The following is an 18,578-nucleotide window of genomic DNA, read 5'->3' on the forward strand; positions in this document are numbered from 1 at the left end:
AGAATCTTTTCTAAAGGATCATGTGACTGTAGTAATGATGCTAAAAATTCAGCTTTGAAATCACAGGAATAAATTACATTTAAAATGTATTCAAGTAAAAAATAGATATTTTAAATAGTAAAAATATTTCAGAATTTTACTGTTTTTGCCATACTTTGGATCCAATGAATGCAGGCTTGGTGAGCAGAAGAGACTTCTTTAAAAAACATTAAAATCTTGACGTAGTGTACATCACTCACTTCTTTTATTCTAACTTATTCGTTTTTATATACAGGGCTTGGGTTCCTATTAACAACTGCTACCTCATGTCCAAAGAGATCCCCTTCTCTGTGAAGAAGACTAAGAGCATCTTTAATAGTGCCATGCAAGAGATGGAAGTGTACGTGGAGAATATCCGGAAAAAATTTGGAGTCTTCAATTACGCTCCATTCCGCACACCCTACACACCAGACAACCAGTTCCAGATGCTCCTGGACCCGGCAAACCCTGGCGCGGGCTCCGTCAAACCTGAAAAACATGAGAAGATCAAGTTCAGCTTTGATGTAACAGCATCTCCTAAGCTGCTCGTGGGTAAGAGCATGGTGTCCAGTGGAAGCGTCGGGGGCGGGACAGGAAGGCGAATCTCAATGACAGACATGCCTCGATCACCAATGAGCACTAACTCTTCTGCCCATACGGGATCTGATGGAGAACAGGAGACTGGAGAGAAAGGTCATGCTAGAGCGGCCCTGCCACATTACAGCACTGGAGAGGAGTCGGTGGACTGCACTGGTATATATAATGTTATATGCACACTGTGTACTGCATATGCTTTTTGGATAAAATTCTGTCATTAATTACTCACCATCATGTCGTTCCAACCCCATAAGACATTCATTCATCTTCAGAACACAAATTAAGATATTTGTGATAAAATCCGAGAGCTTTCTGACCCTGCATAGGACTGTTTTAACAATATCCTTACTAGCTTTCTGGATCTTGAACGTGTCAGTTGTGTTGCTGTCTATGCAGGGTCAGAAAGCTTTTGGATTTCATCACAAATATCTTAATTTGTGTTCCAAAGATAAGTGAAGGTCTTACGGGGTTGGAACAACATGAGGGTAATTAATGGCAGAATTTTCATTTTTGGGTGAACTGTCTCTTTAAAGCTCATTTCTATTCCTACAGCGTCGCCTGCCCCACCTAAAGCAGGTCTCACGGGAAACACCTTAGAGAGCCCTAAACCTTTCCATTCACCTGCTCCCAGCACCCCTGTTAAACAGGAGAAGACCCCCGCTACCGGCAGCATCCTCAACCTCAACCTTGGTAAACCTTGTTCAGTTGATTAATCTGTATCTTTGTTTAAGTAAGTCCTTTTCGAAACCTCTTATGTTCACCAAGGCTGCACCTATTTGATCGAAAACAATGTATTCTATTTTCTATTTCATATAATATAATTTAAAATGTAATTTATTCCTGTGATGTCAAAGCTCATTCATTATTCCAATCTTTGGTGTCACATGATCCTTCAGAAATCATTATAATATGCCGATTTGCTGCTCGGGAAACATTTCTCATTTTTATTAATGTTGAAAACTGCTTCACTGATTAGTTCATTTCCAGAATGAAAATTTCCTAATAGTTTACTCACCCCTATGTCATCCAAGATGTTTATGTCTTTAATCCTTCAGTTGAAAATACATTTTTTTTAAGGTTTTTGAGGAAAACATTCCAGGACTTTTCTCCATATAGTGGACTTCAGTGGTGCCCAACGGGTTGAAGGTCCAAACTGCAGTTTCAATGCAGCTGCAAAGGACTCTACACGGTCCCAGGCGAGGAATAAGAGTCTTATCTAGCACAACTATCGGCCATTTTTAATGCTTATCTTGCATTAGCGTGACCTCACGCATTACGTAATCATGCATGTGTGTTGTAGGCGAACGTGCACTGAAAGTCAAAACGCCCTTTACAAAAAAGGTAAAAACAAAGAGGTCGGGTGGTTTTTTGCCCTACCCTACCTTTTTGAACTGAAGTACACAGATGAAGAACTAACCGCATGTGCATCGCAGAACTAGTGCAAGGCGAGCATTTGTGGTTGAAGAGTATATACTTTTTTTTTTTTTGACCAATTGTTTTGCTACATAAGTCCCTTATTCGTCAGCTGGGATCATGTAGAGCTCTTTAAAAATGCATTGAAACTGCAATTCGAATCTTCAATCTGCTGTCCACCACTGAAGTCCACTATATGGAGAAAAATCCTGGAATGTTTTCCTTAAAAACCTTCATGTATTTTTCAACTGATAAAAAACCCCCCACCAACAACAACAAAATGTGATCAAAAATATAGAAAGTAGAAAATAACATTGCAAAATGTTATTACAATATAAAATGTTTTTTTATTTTAATATACTTTAAAATATAATTTATTCCTGTTATGCATAATTTAATTTTTAATCAGCTGTGACTCCAGTCTTAAGTGTCACATGAGCCTTCAGAAATCATTCTAATATGCTGATTTATTATTAGAATTATCAATGTTGGAAACAGAACCTATGGTTCTTTTTTTCAGGATTCTTTGATGAATAAAAAGTTAAAAAAATCAGCATTTATTCAAAATATAAATCTTGCTAAAATCTAAATATATCATTTTTTATTAATTTAACACATCCTTGGTACATAAAAGTATTAATTTCCTTAAAAAAAAAGAAAGAATGAAAATTTACTGACCCCAAACTTTTGAACAGTAGTGTATATTGTTAGAAAACATTTCTATTTTAAATAAATGCAGGTTTTAACCTTTTATTGTTCAAAGAATCCTGAAAAAAATATTACAGGTTCCAAATATTAAGCATCACAACTGTTTTCAACATTGATAATAAATCAGCATATTAGAATGATTTCTGAAGGATCATTTAACACTGAAGACTGGAGTAATGATGCTGAAAATGTAGCTTTGATCACAGGAATAGAGTACATTTTAAAATATATTCACATAGAAAACAGTTATTTTAAATTAAAATAATATTTCACAATATTACATTTTTTCTGTATTTTTGATCAAACAAATGCAGCCTTGATAAGCATAAGAAACATCTTTAAAAACTATTAAAAAACTTACTGATCCCAAACCTTTGAGCGGCAGTGTATGCCATGTTACAACATATGAAACTGTGAACAGAGATCAGAAACGAGGCAATATGTTGTACTAGGTGCAAGTAAACATGAAATCAAAACTGACCCTATTTCTTCACAATAAGGCATTGTGGATGACTCATCTGTGATGTTATTCACACAAAAGCCTTTCTAAATCTTCCTGCATCTTATTTGTACATGATATCCTGTAGCTGCTAAAAGATGCAAGTTAATATTTGAATTGAAGTTAATATTTTGAAAACGATGAGTTAATAATTGGAAAAGCTTTAGTTTTACTTAATACAGCCCGAATGCTTTTAGATATGCTCATAATGGGCTAGTCAGCACCTTGTGAACTCTTTCAGATCGTAGTAAGGCAGAGATGGACCTGAAGGAGCTGAGTGAAAGTGTCCAGCAACAACAGCAGCAGGGGGCTCAGCCCTCCCTCACCTCCCCTAAAAGACAGATCAGAAGCCGTTTCCAACTTAACCTGGATAAGACCATAGAGAGCTGCAAAGCACAGCTGGGTGAGTTCAAATTAAAATCTGTCAAAGTTACATTATCAGAAACACAACAGCCATTTTCACACATTCCTGAATGTTAAACATTTGCTCTGTCTGACAGGTATAGATGAAATATCTGAGGATGTGTATAAAGGCGTAGAACACAGCGATTCAGAGGAATCTGACAAGTCTGACTCCAGCGACAGTGAATACGGCAGCGACGATGAGCAGAAATCCAAAAGCGGTCAAGACGACAAAAATGCAGTTGATAAAAATGAAAAAGAGCCATCCAAGAAAAAGTCCAAACCATCGGTGGCTACTGGTGAGGACAAAGACAGCAGCACAGATTCTTCTGCTACAGCCAGTGCAACAACTAAAGGAGAAACCGTCCAAAAAACAAGCACCCCCGAACCTATAGCTAAAGACAAACCAAGTGTGGATTCAGACAAAGAACCTCCTGAGAAACTGAAAGCTGCTCCCGCATCCCCAGATTCCAGAGAGAAACCCAAGGGCTCTGAGGAGGCCGTGCAGCCGGCGTCTGTGGATGTAGACATGGACTCGGACTCTGAGAGGGAGCTGGTCATCGACCTGGGAGAAGAACAGGCAGGCAAGGAGAGGAAGAGGAACAGGAAAGATTCAGCTGTCACTGCGCTCAAAGAGAACACAGCCTCCAAAACTGAAGGTCAGAATTTCTTTATGCATAATAATACTGATAAGCCAACTTGAATTGTGAATAAAACTTCTAGCAACATTAGACCAGCATCAAGTATATTTTACTAGGGCTGTCAGTTTAACGTGTTAACTTAATTAGTTATGAAAAATAATGCGATTCAAATATTTAAATGCAGTTAACATACTGACCCCGCCCCCAGACCTGTACGTCATCTTATATTTCATATAGTTGACTGTTGACAAATGTGACCATGGACCACAAAACCAGTCATAAGGGTCAGTTTTTCAAAATTGGGATTTATACATCATCTGAAAGCTGAATAAATAAGCTTTCCATTGATGTATGGTTTGTTAGGAGAGAACAATATTTGGTCGAGATACAACTATGTGAAAACCTGGAATATGAGGGTGCAAAAAATCAAAATATTGAGAAAATCACCTTTAAAGTTGTCCAGATAAAGTTCTTAACAATGTATATTACTAATCAAAAATTAAGTTTTCATATATTTACAGTAGGAATTGTACAAAATATTAATTACTTAATTTCCTAATGATTTTTGCCATAAAAGAAAAATCAATAATTTTGACCCATACAATGTATTTTTGGCTATTGCTACAAATATACCCCAGCGACTTAAGACTGGTTTTGTGGTCCAGGGTTACAAATATGATGCAGGGCAACAACTCCATAAATGTAGTTATGTACTAAAATTCAAGATATATGCAAAAACTGCCCCTGTATGTGTTTGGACTCATATTTATATATATCACATATCACACAATATCACACGGGCAGCAAGAGCAACATGACACCAGTGCTGATTTTGTCCCGATCTATCATGAGCTTAAATGTGATTTTATAAAACAGTTCAGTAAATAAGAAGTTGATATTGTGTTATTTTAAAGGGGTGCTATTATGCTTTTTCACTTTTTGAATTTTAGTCAGTGTGTGGTGTGTATCCTTGGCAGTGTTGGGGAAAGTTACTTTTAAAAGTAATGCATTACAATATTGAGTTACTCCCTAAAAAAAGTAACTAATTACGTTACTTAGTTTTTATGGAAAGTAATGCGGTACTTTACTTTTGCGTTACTTTTTAAACCTGGGCAGGGCTTGCTTCTTTGTTTTTAATATAAAAAGTTCTATTTTTGGCAAATGTAAAAGCCTCTTCACACCAAAAGCCTCAGGCTTCAAGAAAAGTAAATTCATGTCTATACAGTAGACCGCAGAAAAAAAAAAACAACTCTTCAGCAATAAAAAAAAAAGGAAAACAAATGTTATATTATCTAGAGTAATTTTTGCTTATTAGTATGGTTGAATTGGATCATTGACGGTTGGCAGCAAAGACATTGGTTAATAAAATGGTAGTAAATACATAAAGGATATTTGTATTATTTAACATATTTAATTATTGCAGGTTTGCGTCATATTCTGAGTTGAATTTCAGTTTTTATTCATTTTGAGGAAAACTGAATCTGTTTTTTGTGTGAGTGAGAAGAATTAATGCATGTTCACATTTATCTCAGCATTTCTCTCAGCATGGGGAAAGGAGAGCTTTTAATCAATAAATGGGGGGAAAAGTAACTGGTGTTACTTATTTGAAAAAAGTAACTGAGATATGTTCTTGTCAATTAAAAAGGAATGTGTTACTTTACTAGTTACTTCGAAAAATTAATAATATTACGTAACTTGCGCTACTTGTAATGCGTTACCCCCAACACTGATCCTTGGGCATAAAAAAGATCTACAAAGTTACAAATCTCAAAGTCCACTCCAAAGGGAGATATTTTGTTTTTAAAAAAATCTCTTTTCAAGAACTACAATGAAGGGCTCATTGGAACTACAACGTTTGTTTTCCGCATGCAATGATGTCACAACGCGGTCCATTAGAATATCATTAAATTAAATCCCGCCTACAGAAATTCTAATTGTTGGGGCGGGTCTAGGGATGAGGTTGGGGATTAGCCTAACTTTAGTGATGCAGCGCGGAGATCCACTTCAATGAGCCGCAGTGCAGCGGGTATAAACACAAGCATTGACTAGAGTGGCCACGTCGGAGCTGTAACGCGCCACAGTGTGTGGTAAGAGATGTATTGATCATACAGTGTAGATAGCTTCACTTATAACCCAAGTGTTTTTAAAAATGCATAAACTTGCACTAGAATAGGCTAGGCTAATCAGTGATGATGTTCTTTGATAATGTTAGGCTGCTTTTAGCCTTACGCTGGAGTTGGTTTCAGGCAATGAAACTAATTATGTAAAATAATTAAAAAAATTAGCACGATAATATCATGTATCTGCGATCTCGCAGGCTTAGGGTGGGACTCAACACTACTGTAGGGTATTATTTACTCACCCTCCATGCATCCTAGGTGTATATGACTTCCTTCTTTCAGACGAATGCAATCGGAGTCTAATAAAGTGCATCCATCCATAATAAAAAGTGTCTCACACGGCTCCCGGGGGTCTCCTGTAGCGAATCAATGCATTTTGTAGGAAAAATATCCATATTTAAAACGTAAGAATCACTTTAATCTAGCTTGCGCTAACTGCTTCGACAAGGGGTGTGTCAGTACTGAAACACCGTCTAAGCTGTTCGCCAATCGCAATGCAGTGGGACAGCTAACCAATCACAACACATTTCCTTTTTACGGAAGGCGGGCCTTCATTAAACCCGGAAATAATCAAGTTATTTGTGCCTGAGTGGGAGAAAGGTATGCGTTTTTCGAACCACCAAGCATGAGAGCATGTTCTAGTACACCCCCAAAACAAAATCAAGACTTTGAAAAAGAGCATAATAGGAGCCCTTTAAACACAATATTATGTTTTTGCCATAGCAGAATTGTTGCACGTCTCAGATGAACACAGCGGTGTTTAGTTTCTGAATGAATCGTGTGAACTCAAAGGCCCATTCATAAAGAGAGGCATTTAATTCATTCCAATTAATCAGGCATTTGAACGAATCGAATGAATGAATGACTTAAAAAGACATTTACCGCCACCTGATTTAGTTTCTCATTTAGAGTATCATTTCATAAAAAAAAAATAAAACCCACCCAAAAAATGAAATTCTGTCATCATTTAATTACCCTCATGTCGTTTCAAACCTTTCTTTTGTGGAACACGAAAGAAGGTATTTTGAAGAGTGTTGTAACAAAGCTATTTTGGTTACCAATGACTTTCATTGTATTAACAATGAATCAAATTATCTTCTTTTATGTTCCATAGTTTACATCAGGCCGTTGTAGCCTTAATGCTTGTGTAATAAATTTCATGTTGAATTAAATAAAATACTTCTTTTTAAAGCTACAATTTACAATGCATACTATTGTGTATTCTTAAAATATATTATGCTATTTTACTCAATATGGTATTATTTCACTTAAACATATGATGTATGGTCATAACAGTAATCAGTAGACTGATCAATATGCTGATTGGTACAACACCGGATGTCTCAACACAGATTGAGAGTCTCATGTGTGTGCTGTTGGGCAGCACCGGTGATTTCCACTGGACCATATCAGTGAACTTAAGCAAACCAGTGAACTTTGGGTGATTTCCAACATATGACAGATATATGTAATCAGGTTTGATGTATGCCCCATGTGACCTCCAACCAATGGGAGAAGGCGGAATAAAAGTTTCTTTTAAAAATGGCTGATGTAGCTAAATTCCAGGTGGGCTAGTAATTAATTGTGGCAAACCAGTTAATTGTGCCATAACCAATAAAAAAACAGAATTGCAATTTTGGTTAGCATGGATAGGTATAAGAATGGATACCCGGACAGACGGAAACTAGATGCGGTAACCGTGGCTTTGTTGCTTTGTTCAATAAAGTCTTATTTTAACATCTGGAACTCTGCTTCTCGAGCTTCATTAACTTAACTGAGAAAGTTCATCAATTGATCCACAACATTACTTGATATGTTCTCAAAAACAGCTTTAAATAATCTTTTCACAGTCAAATTTATTGTGCGATTAATTAGATTACTTAATCGAAACACCATGTAATGTAATCATTAATTAGATTAAACATTTTAATCAACGGACAGCCCTATTTTTATGTTAACAATGAAATTGAATCAGTATACAAAATAATAAACATCACAGCCAATCAGATACTTGTTTAAAAGTGCACTCAGTAATTTATAAAGCAATTTAAAATAAATCAAAGAATATTTGAAGTTAAAAACTAATACATAATATAAAATTAATATCTAATTTATAATTATATGTTTGAACTAGATGAGTAAAGTTTGAGAACAAACTTTAAGTTGGCTTGAGAAAGCCTAGCCTGAAAGTTTGAAGCAGTTGTAAAAGTATGAAAGCAGCTAGCATGATTTAACATGTTGTTAACATGTTTTAGCATGATTAGCTTGTTGCTTGTATTTTTATAGGCTGATTAAAATGTTGTTAGCATGATTAGCATGTTGTTAGCATTTTGCTAGCATGATAAGCAAGTTACTACCATGTTGGTAACATGATTATCATGTTGTTAGCATGTTTCTAACATGATTAATATGTTACAAGCATGTGGTTAACACGATTAGCATGTTACTAACATTTTGTTAGCATGTTGCTAGCATGATTAGCAAGTTATTGGCATGTTACTAGCCTGTTGTTAGCATGCTTCCAGTATGATTAACATGTAACTAGCATGTTGCTAGCCTTGTTACCAAGTTACTAGCATGTTGTTAACATGATTAGCATGTTACTAGCATGTTGCTAGCATGATTAACAAGTTACTAGCATGTTGCTAACATGATTAGCATGTTACTAGCATGTTGCTAACATGATAAGCATTTTGCTAACACAATTAGCATGCTGATAACACGATTAGCAAATTACTAGCATGTTGCTAGCATGATTTAGATAGCTAGATAGATTAGAAATGGATTAGAAATAGTACAAAGAAGGGAAGCTTGATTGAGTCTCAAGGGATTCTGGGAGTTTAGATTTGAATTTTGTCAGTTGGAGTTTGAATAGTGTTGCTCATTTGAACATTCCGTCAATGTAAGTCTGTGGGATTTTTGGTGGTTTGAAAGTCTGGTTTATGAAAACCGTAAGCCGGATCAGTTAGAAAAGATACAGCACACAGAGTCAGACCAGTCTGAAGGTCTGGGCCGAGTTTGGTGGTTCTAGCTTGAAAGCTCTAGGAGGAGATAGATACTAAAATTTGGCTCAGAAGAAAAAAAGAAGAAGAAGAAGAATCTTAAAATAGTAGATCAGTAAGTTGACTTTCTCAAGCCAACTTAATGAAGCCCCATTTTAGCCCTGCAAAATGGATCTGGGTTGCTTCATGCTGATTGCCACGTGATCACATGACTTGCTGAATAGTACTACTAGCTACTACTAGTAGCCCCATTATTAACGGTCATTTTCACATACAGGATAATTAAATGATCGCTGACTTCAAAATTTTATAATGGCACGTTTCAGCTTGCCTGATGTTGTCATCAACGCTCTTTGTCACGCAGCAGAATTTCATACAAACGCAACTGGCGCCATCTTGTGTCTCAATTATCGAGGTGTTGAAATTAAAAATCACCTCAGACGACTTCGTTGTTAATGTTATTCTAATACTGTATAATATTAGAGTAATTTTACAGTACTTCGTAGGAATGTTCAAAGATAATATACAGGTAAGACTGTAAAATAGGCTAACTTCATCTTAAATCATAATTTCATGCCCATGTATTTATCAAGTTTAAGATGACTGACATATTTATCAACATAAAACTGATTGAGTGCATTTTTTAAATTATTTACTGGAATTTTGAACCATTCTAAGGTTTAACTAGACAAAACTTGAAAACAATAAACTAACAAATGTCGTGTTTTGATTAACAAGGAGGAATGTTATTTAATGCTTTCCTCTTTATATTATTGCCCTAGTTAGAATACAAGATAAATTGGTTAAGGGAATTATCATGCCGGAGATTATTTAATGAGCTATTATAATAGTTTTATTAATATTTTGAATTAAAGTTTTAGTCATTTTATTGTGTATTTTTCACTTTTTTATTGTTTTGTTTTTTAATACACTACCAGTCAAGGGTTTTTGAACAGTAAGATTTTTAACGTTTTTAACAGCAAAAACGGTAAAATTTTGAAATAGTAAAAATATTTAAAATAACTGCGTTCTATTTGAATATAATTTAAAATGTGTCATGTGTCACATGATCCTTCAGAAATCATTCTAATGTTCAAGAAATATTTATTTTTATTACTATTATTATTGTCATCATCATCAACATTTAAAATAGTTAAGTACATTTTTTCAGGATCCTTTGATGAATAGAAAGATCCAAAGATCAGCATTTATCTGAAATAAAAAGCTTTTGTAACATTATACACTATACAATTCAAAAGCTTGGAGTCAGTCAATTTTTAATTTTTTTATTTTTTGCAAAGAAATGATAGAAACTAATACTTTTATTTAGCAAGGATGCTTTAAATTGATCAAAAGTGATGATAAAGACATTTATAATGTTACAAACGATTTCTATTCCAGATAAATGCTGCTTTTTTTTATTCATCAAAGAAACCTGAAGAAATTCTACTCGGCTATTTTCAACATAATAATAATAATAATTCTATGTTTTTGAGTAGCAAATCAGAATATTAGAATGATTTTCTGAAAGATCATGTGACTGGAGTAATGATGCTAAAAATTCAGCTTTGAAATCACAGGAATAAATAACATTTTCAAATATATTTAAACAGAAAGCAGTTATTTTAAACAGTAAAAATATTTCAGAATTTTACTGTTTTTCCTGTACTTTGGATCAAATAAGGAACTTCTTTAAAAAACATTAAAACTCTTACTGTTCAAATACTTTTGACTGGTAGTGTATCAATTAATATCTTAAATTAGATTTATTTTTTTATATTGAATTAGAATTATTTTTATATAGCTTTTTTTCCCAATAGTAAACTAAATATTTTTTTATTATTATTTTGTAGTTTAATTTTAGTTCAAATTTAATTTAAGTAACAGAAATGTGTTTTTACGGTTTCAGTTTTAGTTCCCTGTAACAACCCTGTCTCATTCCCTCATGATGTTCTTTTATTCCAGGTAAATCCACTCCGATTTCAAGCGGTCTTACTCAGCCTCAGAACTCAATGGCCCTTTCCTCCTCCCCGACTATTAAAGACCCATCTCAGTCCCCGATGGCCGTCCCTCTTAATGTAATACCATTCACAGCAGCTCCGACCACTTTGACCTCCTCCACCCTTCCCATCACCACTCCCTCCACCGCCAACAGTTCTTCACCCATCTCCACCAGCACAGTAAAGAAACAACGACCTTTACTACCCAGAGAGACCGTACCTGTGGTGCAGCAGGCCGTCGTGTGGAACCCCACCACCAAGTTTCAGACGTCCTCTCAAAAGTGGCACATGCAGAAGGTGCACAGGCAGCAGCAGGGCCAAACGCAACCAGCCACACAAGCGCAGGTGTTAACGCAGGTGCAGCGCAGCCAGCAGCCGCAGCAGCAAGCGCAGGTCTCCTCATCCTCGTCGGGACAGCAGCCTTCATCCAGCACTAGATACCAAACACGGCAGGCTGTAAAAAGTATGCACTCCATGTGAATTAATACTATGAATGTCAAATGTACATAACCAGTCAAAAGTTTGAAATAATTGTTCGGTGTGCCGTTTATCCAGCCGTGCAACAGAAAGACTCACCACACACCACATCCACCTCTGCCGTCACGCTGGTGACCAGCACACCGGTATCGGCCACCATGATGGCAGGACCCACCGTCACCTCTTCATCATCATCAACATCCACATCTGGAGACTTCCAGATCCCCACCACATCTGCAGATGTAGCAGCTGATATAGCGAAGTACACTAATAAAGTAAGATTGCTAAAAGAAATGAAAACCAAGATGAAAACCAATTTACAGGAGAAGTCCACTTCCAGAACAACAATTTACAGATAATGTACTCACCCCCTTGTCATCCAAGATGTTCATGTCTTTCTTTCTTCAGTCGTAAAGAAATTGTGTTTTTTGAGGAAACATTTCAGGATTTTTCTTCATATAATGGACTGATATGGTGCCCCGAGTTTGAACTTCCAAAATGCAGTTTAAATGCAGCTTCAAACGATCCCAGCCGAGGAAGAATGGTCTTGTCTAGCGACTTGTCTTGTCTTCCTCTTCCCGACCTCTGTTTTGTTCCTGTTCATGACAGTTAGGGTATGTTGAAAAACTCCCATCTCATGTTCTCCCTCAACTTCAAAATCGTCCTATATCGCTGTTTTACCTTTTTTGTTAAGGGTGTTTGATCTTCTTTGCATGTTCACTTTGCAAAGACTGGGAGTTTTTTTTACATACCCTAACTGTCTTGAGTCAGAATACACAGAGTTAAGGGAGAGAAAGACAAGATGAGCGTTTGAGATTAAAAAGCATTTAAATTGTTTTTTTTTTTTGTAATGAAAATAACCAGTCGTTTTGTTAGATAAGACCCTTCTTCCTCTGCTGGAAGTTACTGAAGCTGCATTTAAACTGCATTTTGGAAGTTCAAACTTGGGGCACCATAGGAGTCCGTTATATGGAGAATAATCCTGAAATGAAATTTCTTTACGACTGAAGAAAGAAAGACATGAACATCTTGGATGACAAGGAAGTACATTATCTGTAAATTGTTGTTGTGGAAGTGGACTTCTCCTTTAATTGTTCTATTAATGTAATTACTGATGTGTTTGATGAACTAATTGTGTTTTTAAACTATTACCAGATCATGGATGCAATTAAAGGGACGATGACTGAGATATATAATGACCTTTCCAAAAGCACGTCGGGAAACACAATAGCAGAGGTTTGTATATGTTAAAGGGATAGTTCACCTAAAAATGAAAATTACCCCATGATTTATACACCCTCACGCCATCCTAGGTGTATATGACTTTCTTCTTTCAGACGAATGCAGTTCGAGTTATATTAAAGAATTTCCTGGCTCTTCCAAGCTTTATAATGGCAGTGAATGAGTGTTAAAGTTTTAAAGGCCAATAAAGTGCATCCATCCATCATAAAAAGTACTCCACACAGGTCCAGAGGGTTAATAAAGGCCTTCTGAAGTGAACTGATGCATTTGTGTACGAAAAAAAATTCTTATTTAAAACTTTTCTGGGCTTCAAAATATCAACACTCATTTACTGCCATTATAAAGCTTAGAATAGTCAGGACATTGTTTTCATGTAACTCTGATTGTATTCATCTGACAGAAGAAATTAATATACATATATAATAGCTTGAGAGTGAGTAAATCATAGGGTAATTTTTATTTTTGGATGAACTATCCCTTTAAGTAAATCTGGAGAAGACTAAATAACTGTCGGTGAGTTACTTAACAGCTTGAAAATAGAACTAAAAAAGCTATTGTTATCCTGTTACAGATTAGACGGTTGCGAATTGAAATCGAAAAACTGCAGTGGCTACATCAACAAGAATTATCAGAGATGAAGCACAATTTAGGTATGTGATTTTCTGATAATAGTTTATTTAATGTAGGAATGCACTAATAATGACAGGAGAATGCATGGGAAGAGCACGTACAAGACATTTTCCATTGTCTGCCTAAAGCAATAAATTCAAAATCTGTAATATTGACCATTAAAGGACAAAAAAGGTTTTCCAGAACAAAAATGTACAGATAATGTACTCATCCCCTTGTCATCCAAGATGTTCATGTCTTTCTTTTTTCAGTCGTAAAGCAATTATGTTTTTTGAGGAAAACATTTCAGGATTTTTCCCCAAGTTTGAACTCCAAAATCCAGTTCAAATTCAGTTTGTAATGATCCCAAATGCGGCTGTAAACCCAGCCGAGGAAGAATGGTCTTATCTAGCAAAACGATTTGGTTATTTTCCCAAAAAAAAAAAAAAAAAAGAAAGAAAATTGATATGTTTTTTAATCTCAAACGCTCGTCTTGTCTTGCTCTGCCTGAACTCTGTGTATTCTGGTTCAAGACAGTTAGGGTATGTCGAAAAACTCAAAACTTCAAAATCATCCTACATCGCTGCAGAAGTACTGACCCAGTCTTTGCAAAGTGAACGTGCAAAGAAGATCAAACACCCTTAACAAAAAAGGTAAAACAACGATATAGGACCATTTTGAAGTTGAGGGAGAAGATGAGATGGGAATTTTTCAACATACCCTAACTGTCATGAACCGGAAAAAAACAGTCCAGGCAGAGTAAGTTTACAACCGCATTTGGGATTGTTTGAAGCCCCCATTTAAACTGCATTTTGGAAGTTCAAAATCGGGGGAACCATAACAGACCATCATATGGAGAAAAATCCTGAAATGTTTTCTTCAAAAAACATAATTTCTTTACGAGAAAATAATCTTGGAAGTGGACTTCTTTAACTAAATTAATCATTTGATACAATGTACATATGTTTTCACATTGTGCTTATGTTTTAAAAACACCTGCAAGTAATTACATGTCATTCATTTCTGTAATAACATTTATAGTTACACTGTTGACCCATCATTTACTACTTAACTCACCCTTAAACCTACCCATACCACCACACCTGTCCCTAACCTCACCCATATCCCACCTCGATAGCAGCAAAAGTGTTTTGCAATACAAAATGAACACAATACACACATAGTAGATAAGGCCACCTAATATGAAATGGGACCAAATATCCAGAATCCAGAAAAACTAACTTGGGAAAAAATAAAATGCAGTTTGAGAAAAAATAAAACAGATTTCATAAGGCCCTTCTGATATGGTACCAACATGGATCAGTAATTCATCCTAAATGCATATTTGTTTGTCCACATTTGGTAAATGTGATATTCTCAGAGCTAACCATGGCGGAGATGAGGCAAAGTCTTGAGCAGGAGCGAGAACGAATCGTGACAGAGGTCAAGAAACAGATGGAGGTGGAGAAACAGCAGGCCGTGGATGAAACGAAAAAGAAGCAGTGGTGTGCAAACTGCAGAAAGGAGGCCATTTTCTACTGCTGCTGGAACACCAGCTACTGCGACTATCCCTGTCAACAAGCACACTGGCCTGAACACATGAAATCATGCACACAGTCTGGTAAGACATAGAATAAGAATAAGACTTGGAATGGATAAATATTTTCATTTTTAATTTTGTCTCCAGTCATTACTTCAGTCTTCAGTGTAACACGATCGTTCAGAAATCATTCTAGTATGCTCAAAAAATCTTATCAATGTTTAAATCAGTTGTAAATGTGTTTAAAATGACTTGTCTTATTAATAAGAGTATGAAATGATTTTGTGCATTCCAGCAACATCATCACAGCAGGAACCAGAGTCAGAAGGCAGCTCAGATGTTACTCCCAAAGCCCCCGGACAGCCGAACAACTCACCTAGAGAGACTGTATCTGCTACACCTGCAGACAAAGACAGTGAAGCAGACAAAGCCAAGGACAATGTCACTGTCACTATGTCCTAGCTCACATGTACAAAACACACACTACATCAGCACTTATGTCTGTACAGTTGTATATAGATGTTGTCAAATTCTTCACTACAAAAATTCTTTTAACTAATGTTCGTCTTGCCTGACTGTGCTTTAGTGTTTTTTATGTTATGACAATGTTTGAATGTTTCAAATCTAAGACACAGACCACCCAAACATTTCCTGTTGCAGGATTGAGAGGGTTTGTCCGCTTCTCAGTTGGGTTCAATTCTAAACAAAAAAGACCAGTTTATTTATTTTTCTTGTGGGTACGTGGCGTCTGATAACTTTTATTTGAGCTCATCTTTTTTTAATGTTGCCAAAAGTATATTTATAATGTTCAGAAAGCCTGATGTGCTGGTACCCTTTCAAAGATGAGTCACGGCACTCATTTTTAAAAGAGGTTACAGTGAAATGTTTTTTTTATTTATTTCCAGTTCCAAAAACTAATACAAAATGTGGTTATTTTTATTTTTAGTATTTCAGGAAGAGTATTGTGCTGTATTTCTTGGATTATTTATGCTATTTTATCAAAAGAACATTTGGATTTATAAAACTTGAGAGACTACATTATATCTTCTCCATACATAAGACGAGTTTAAACACTGTTTCACAAAATATGACTACTTTATCACTATCTTGTTTGATTGCGTGAAAAGAGATGGTTATACATGTTGTAAAACTGTATTATCACTAGTTAAGACTGAGAATTATAAATCAGAGGCTCTGTTTATTTGATCCTAAATGCCTTCAGTTTTTTCTGTTTCACCTATTGTTACATCAGTAGGATTTCATGGTTCTCTTTTTTTAAGTTTACATTACATTTGAAAGCTAGTGTTAGGTCATTGACGAATGACAGAAGATTGTCTAAATTGGTGTCAAAGAATTTTTTGCCTTCAAGATGATAATTACTTTAAGACGAGTAATTTATGTTTTCAAAGTACCTGATTCATTTGAACATTGGCAAAATGTATTATTTTTACATTATTTTAATATCCTAGTTAACAGGACTGTAACTTCACACCAGTTCAGGTGATTAAGGAAGTGCTGTTAATGCTGTTTTTGTTATATAACGTCTTCATTTCGATGCTGTATTCTCAGTGTTTGATGAACAAATTCTTATTAACCCATAAGATACTGCAACTATGAACCACAAACAGAAACATTCCTGTATGTTATGTTGTTAATATTGCATACAAGTTATTCCAAAACCATATACAAAGGAAAAAGGAGAGCGGTCAAGAAAGGCTGTCAGTGAAAAGAAGAACAGATCGATGTTTACATATTGTATATAAATAAAGATCTGGTGGTCTAAATTGTAATTTAATAGTTTTTGTATGGTGCAAGTGTATTAAAGAGATCACCTGATGAAAATGTTTCACATTAGAGTCATTCTTTAACAGTAGAAAAAAAGGTTTTATGAATATAGCGGCAAGCAGCAGTTACCAGGGTTCAAGCTCTTGAGGCATATAAGCACATAATAAATTACGTAAACATAGCTGTAACCACCTAAATCAATGATTTTTGGCAAATCCAGGTAATTTACCAAAGAAATATGATTATTTTTAAGATTAATGACTGTTATAGCACCACCTATGGTCGAATTTCAATAAAATGTTGCATGCTTGTTCAGAATCATCTGTCACATATACTCACCTAGTTTCATTAAGTTTTGAGCTTTCATTTAGGATTTATAGGCTTTTGGGTATATTTGGACAGGCTTCTTTTCTAAACGACCCCGTGATAGCTTCTCAAAGGGTAGATTTCAACTTTTTTTTTGATAATTATTGACCTAGAGAGTCCAGAGAATTGAACTGCAGTGTTTTTTTTCCCAGACTGAGTGGAAAAACCTAGGACTAGTTCCCAAAAGTAGTTTTTTTTTACATTTCTCATTAATTTAAAAAAACTGTTTGATTGACAGCAGTGGTTCTAGAGGCAAAGTTGTTCAGACAGAGGAGGTCAATTGTATGATATGAATATCATGCATATGTGTACAAAACTGTGCAATATACCATTGTTTACGCCCTTGAAAAATACCATATTGTCCCAGAGTAGCCGAACAGGCCCGAGTTTCATTCCGATTGACCTCCGTTAAAGCCGGGCTTACACTACAGGATTTTTAACCCGATTTTGCCCCGATTTTCCCCTCTCGAGAATCGGAGAAAAAAATCTTGTGGAACACCTCGATCGGTCCCAATGTTCGGCACGGATTATCTGGTAATGTGAGACGTTCACAGATCGAATCTTGCACCTCCCGATCTGCTCTTTGCTGCCCAGATCATATCAAACATGTTTGATATTCAGGATTTTTAAATCGGCATGATCAAGGCTATGATTACGTCAGCACTTTCACAATAGCCAATGCGCGACCGCAAAGAAACTACTGCTGTATGGTCCATTGGATAGTGGAGGAAACTGCTTCTAATGTTTTTGTAGTAACACTGTCTGTATAATATATTGAAAACACACCACAACCGCATGGAGCAAGGAAAGCTCTGGAGTGAAATCGTCTCAGTTTTGAACCGGTGTATAAAGCTGCTAACACGCTAACTAATATTTGTAAACATTAGCTGCTGAAATGACCATCTGTTGCATAAGATCATTTGAGGCGCTCCCTCCATCATGATAATCTTAATAATATCTTGTAGTGTGTGATGCACCACAAATTTCAAATCTTGTAGTGTGTGCATGTTTAAGATTTCAGGGAAGATACTCTGCAAAGATTCTCCTTATGTGTGCGCTGCAACCAGATTTCATAATCGGTTAGGATTTTAAAAATCCTGTAGTGTGGGCCCGGCTTAATATGTGCTCAAAGTTCATTAGCCTATGGCGGCCATGTTTT

At 35.8% G+C, this 18,578-nt stretch overlaps 1 protein-coding gene across 3 annotated transcripts in view; it reads left to right on the forward strand.

Annotated features, from left to right (window-relative positions):
* Positions 1 to 16,651, forward strand: part of zmynd8 (zinc finger, MYND-type containing 8) — a 33,649-nt gene extending 16,998 nt beyond the window's left edge. For all 3 annotated transcript variants that reach the window (XM_051122778.1, XM_051122780.1, XM_051122779.1), the window contains exons 11-20: positions 275 to 771; positions 1,168 to 1,305; positions 3,477 to 3,638; positions 3,736 to 4,296; positions 11,366 to 11,863; positions 11,956 to 12,152; positions 13,033 to 13,113; positions 13,691 to 13,769; positions 15,110 to 15,349; positions 15,564 to 16,651. In XM_051122778.1, coding sequence (XP_050978735.1) covers positions 275 to 771; positions 1,168 to 1,305; positions 3,477 to 3,638; positions 3,736 to 4,296; positions 11,366 to 11,863; positions 11,956 to 12,152; positions 13,033 to 13,113; positions 13,691 to 13,769; positions 15,110 to 15,349; positions 15,564 to 15,730 — 2,620 coding nt within the window. In that variant the 3' untranslated portion in view covers positions 15,731 to 16,651. The remainder of the gene's footprint in view (positions 1 to 274; positions 772 to 1,167; positions 1,306 to 3,476; positions 3,639 to 3,735; positions 4,297 to 11,365; positions 11,864 to 11,955; positions 12,153 to 13,032; positions 13,114 to 13,690; positions 13,770 to 15,109; positions 15,350 to 15,563) is intronic.
* Positions 16,652 to 18,578: the final 1,927 nt, after the last annotated feature.

This window comes from Labeo rohita, chromosome 11 (genome assembly GCF_022985175.1).
Source record: "Labeo rohita strain BAU-BD-2019 chromosome 11, IGBB_LRoh.1.0, whole genome shotgun sequence".
Classification (NCBI taxonomy): domain Eukaryota; kingdom Metazoa; phylum Chordata; class Actinopteri; order Cypriniformes; family Cyprinidae; genus Labeo; species Labeo rohita.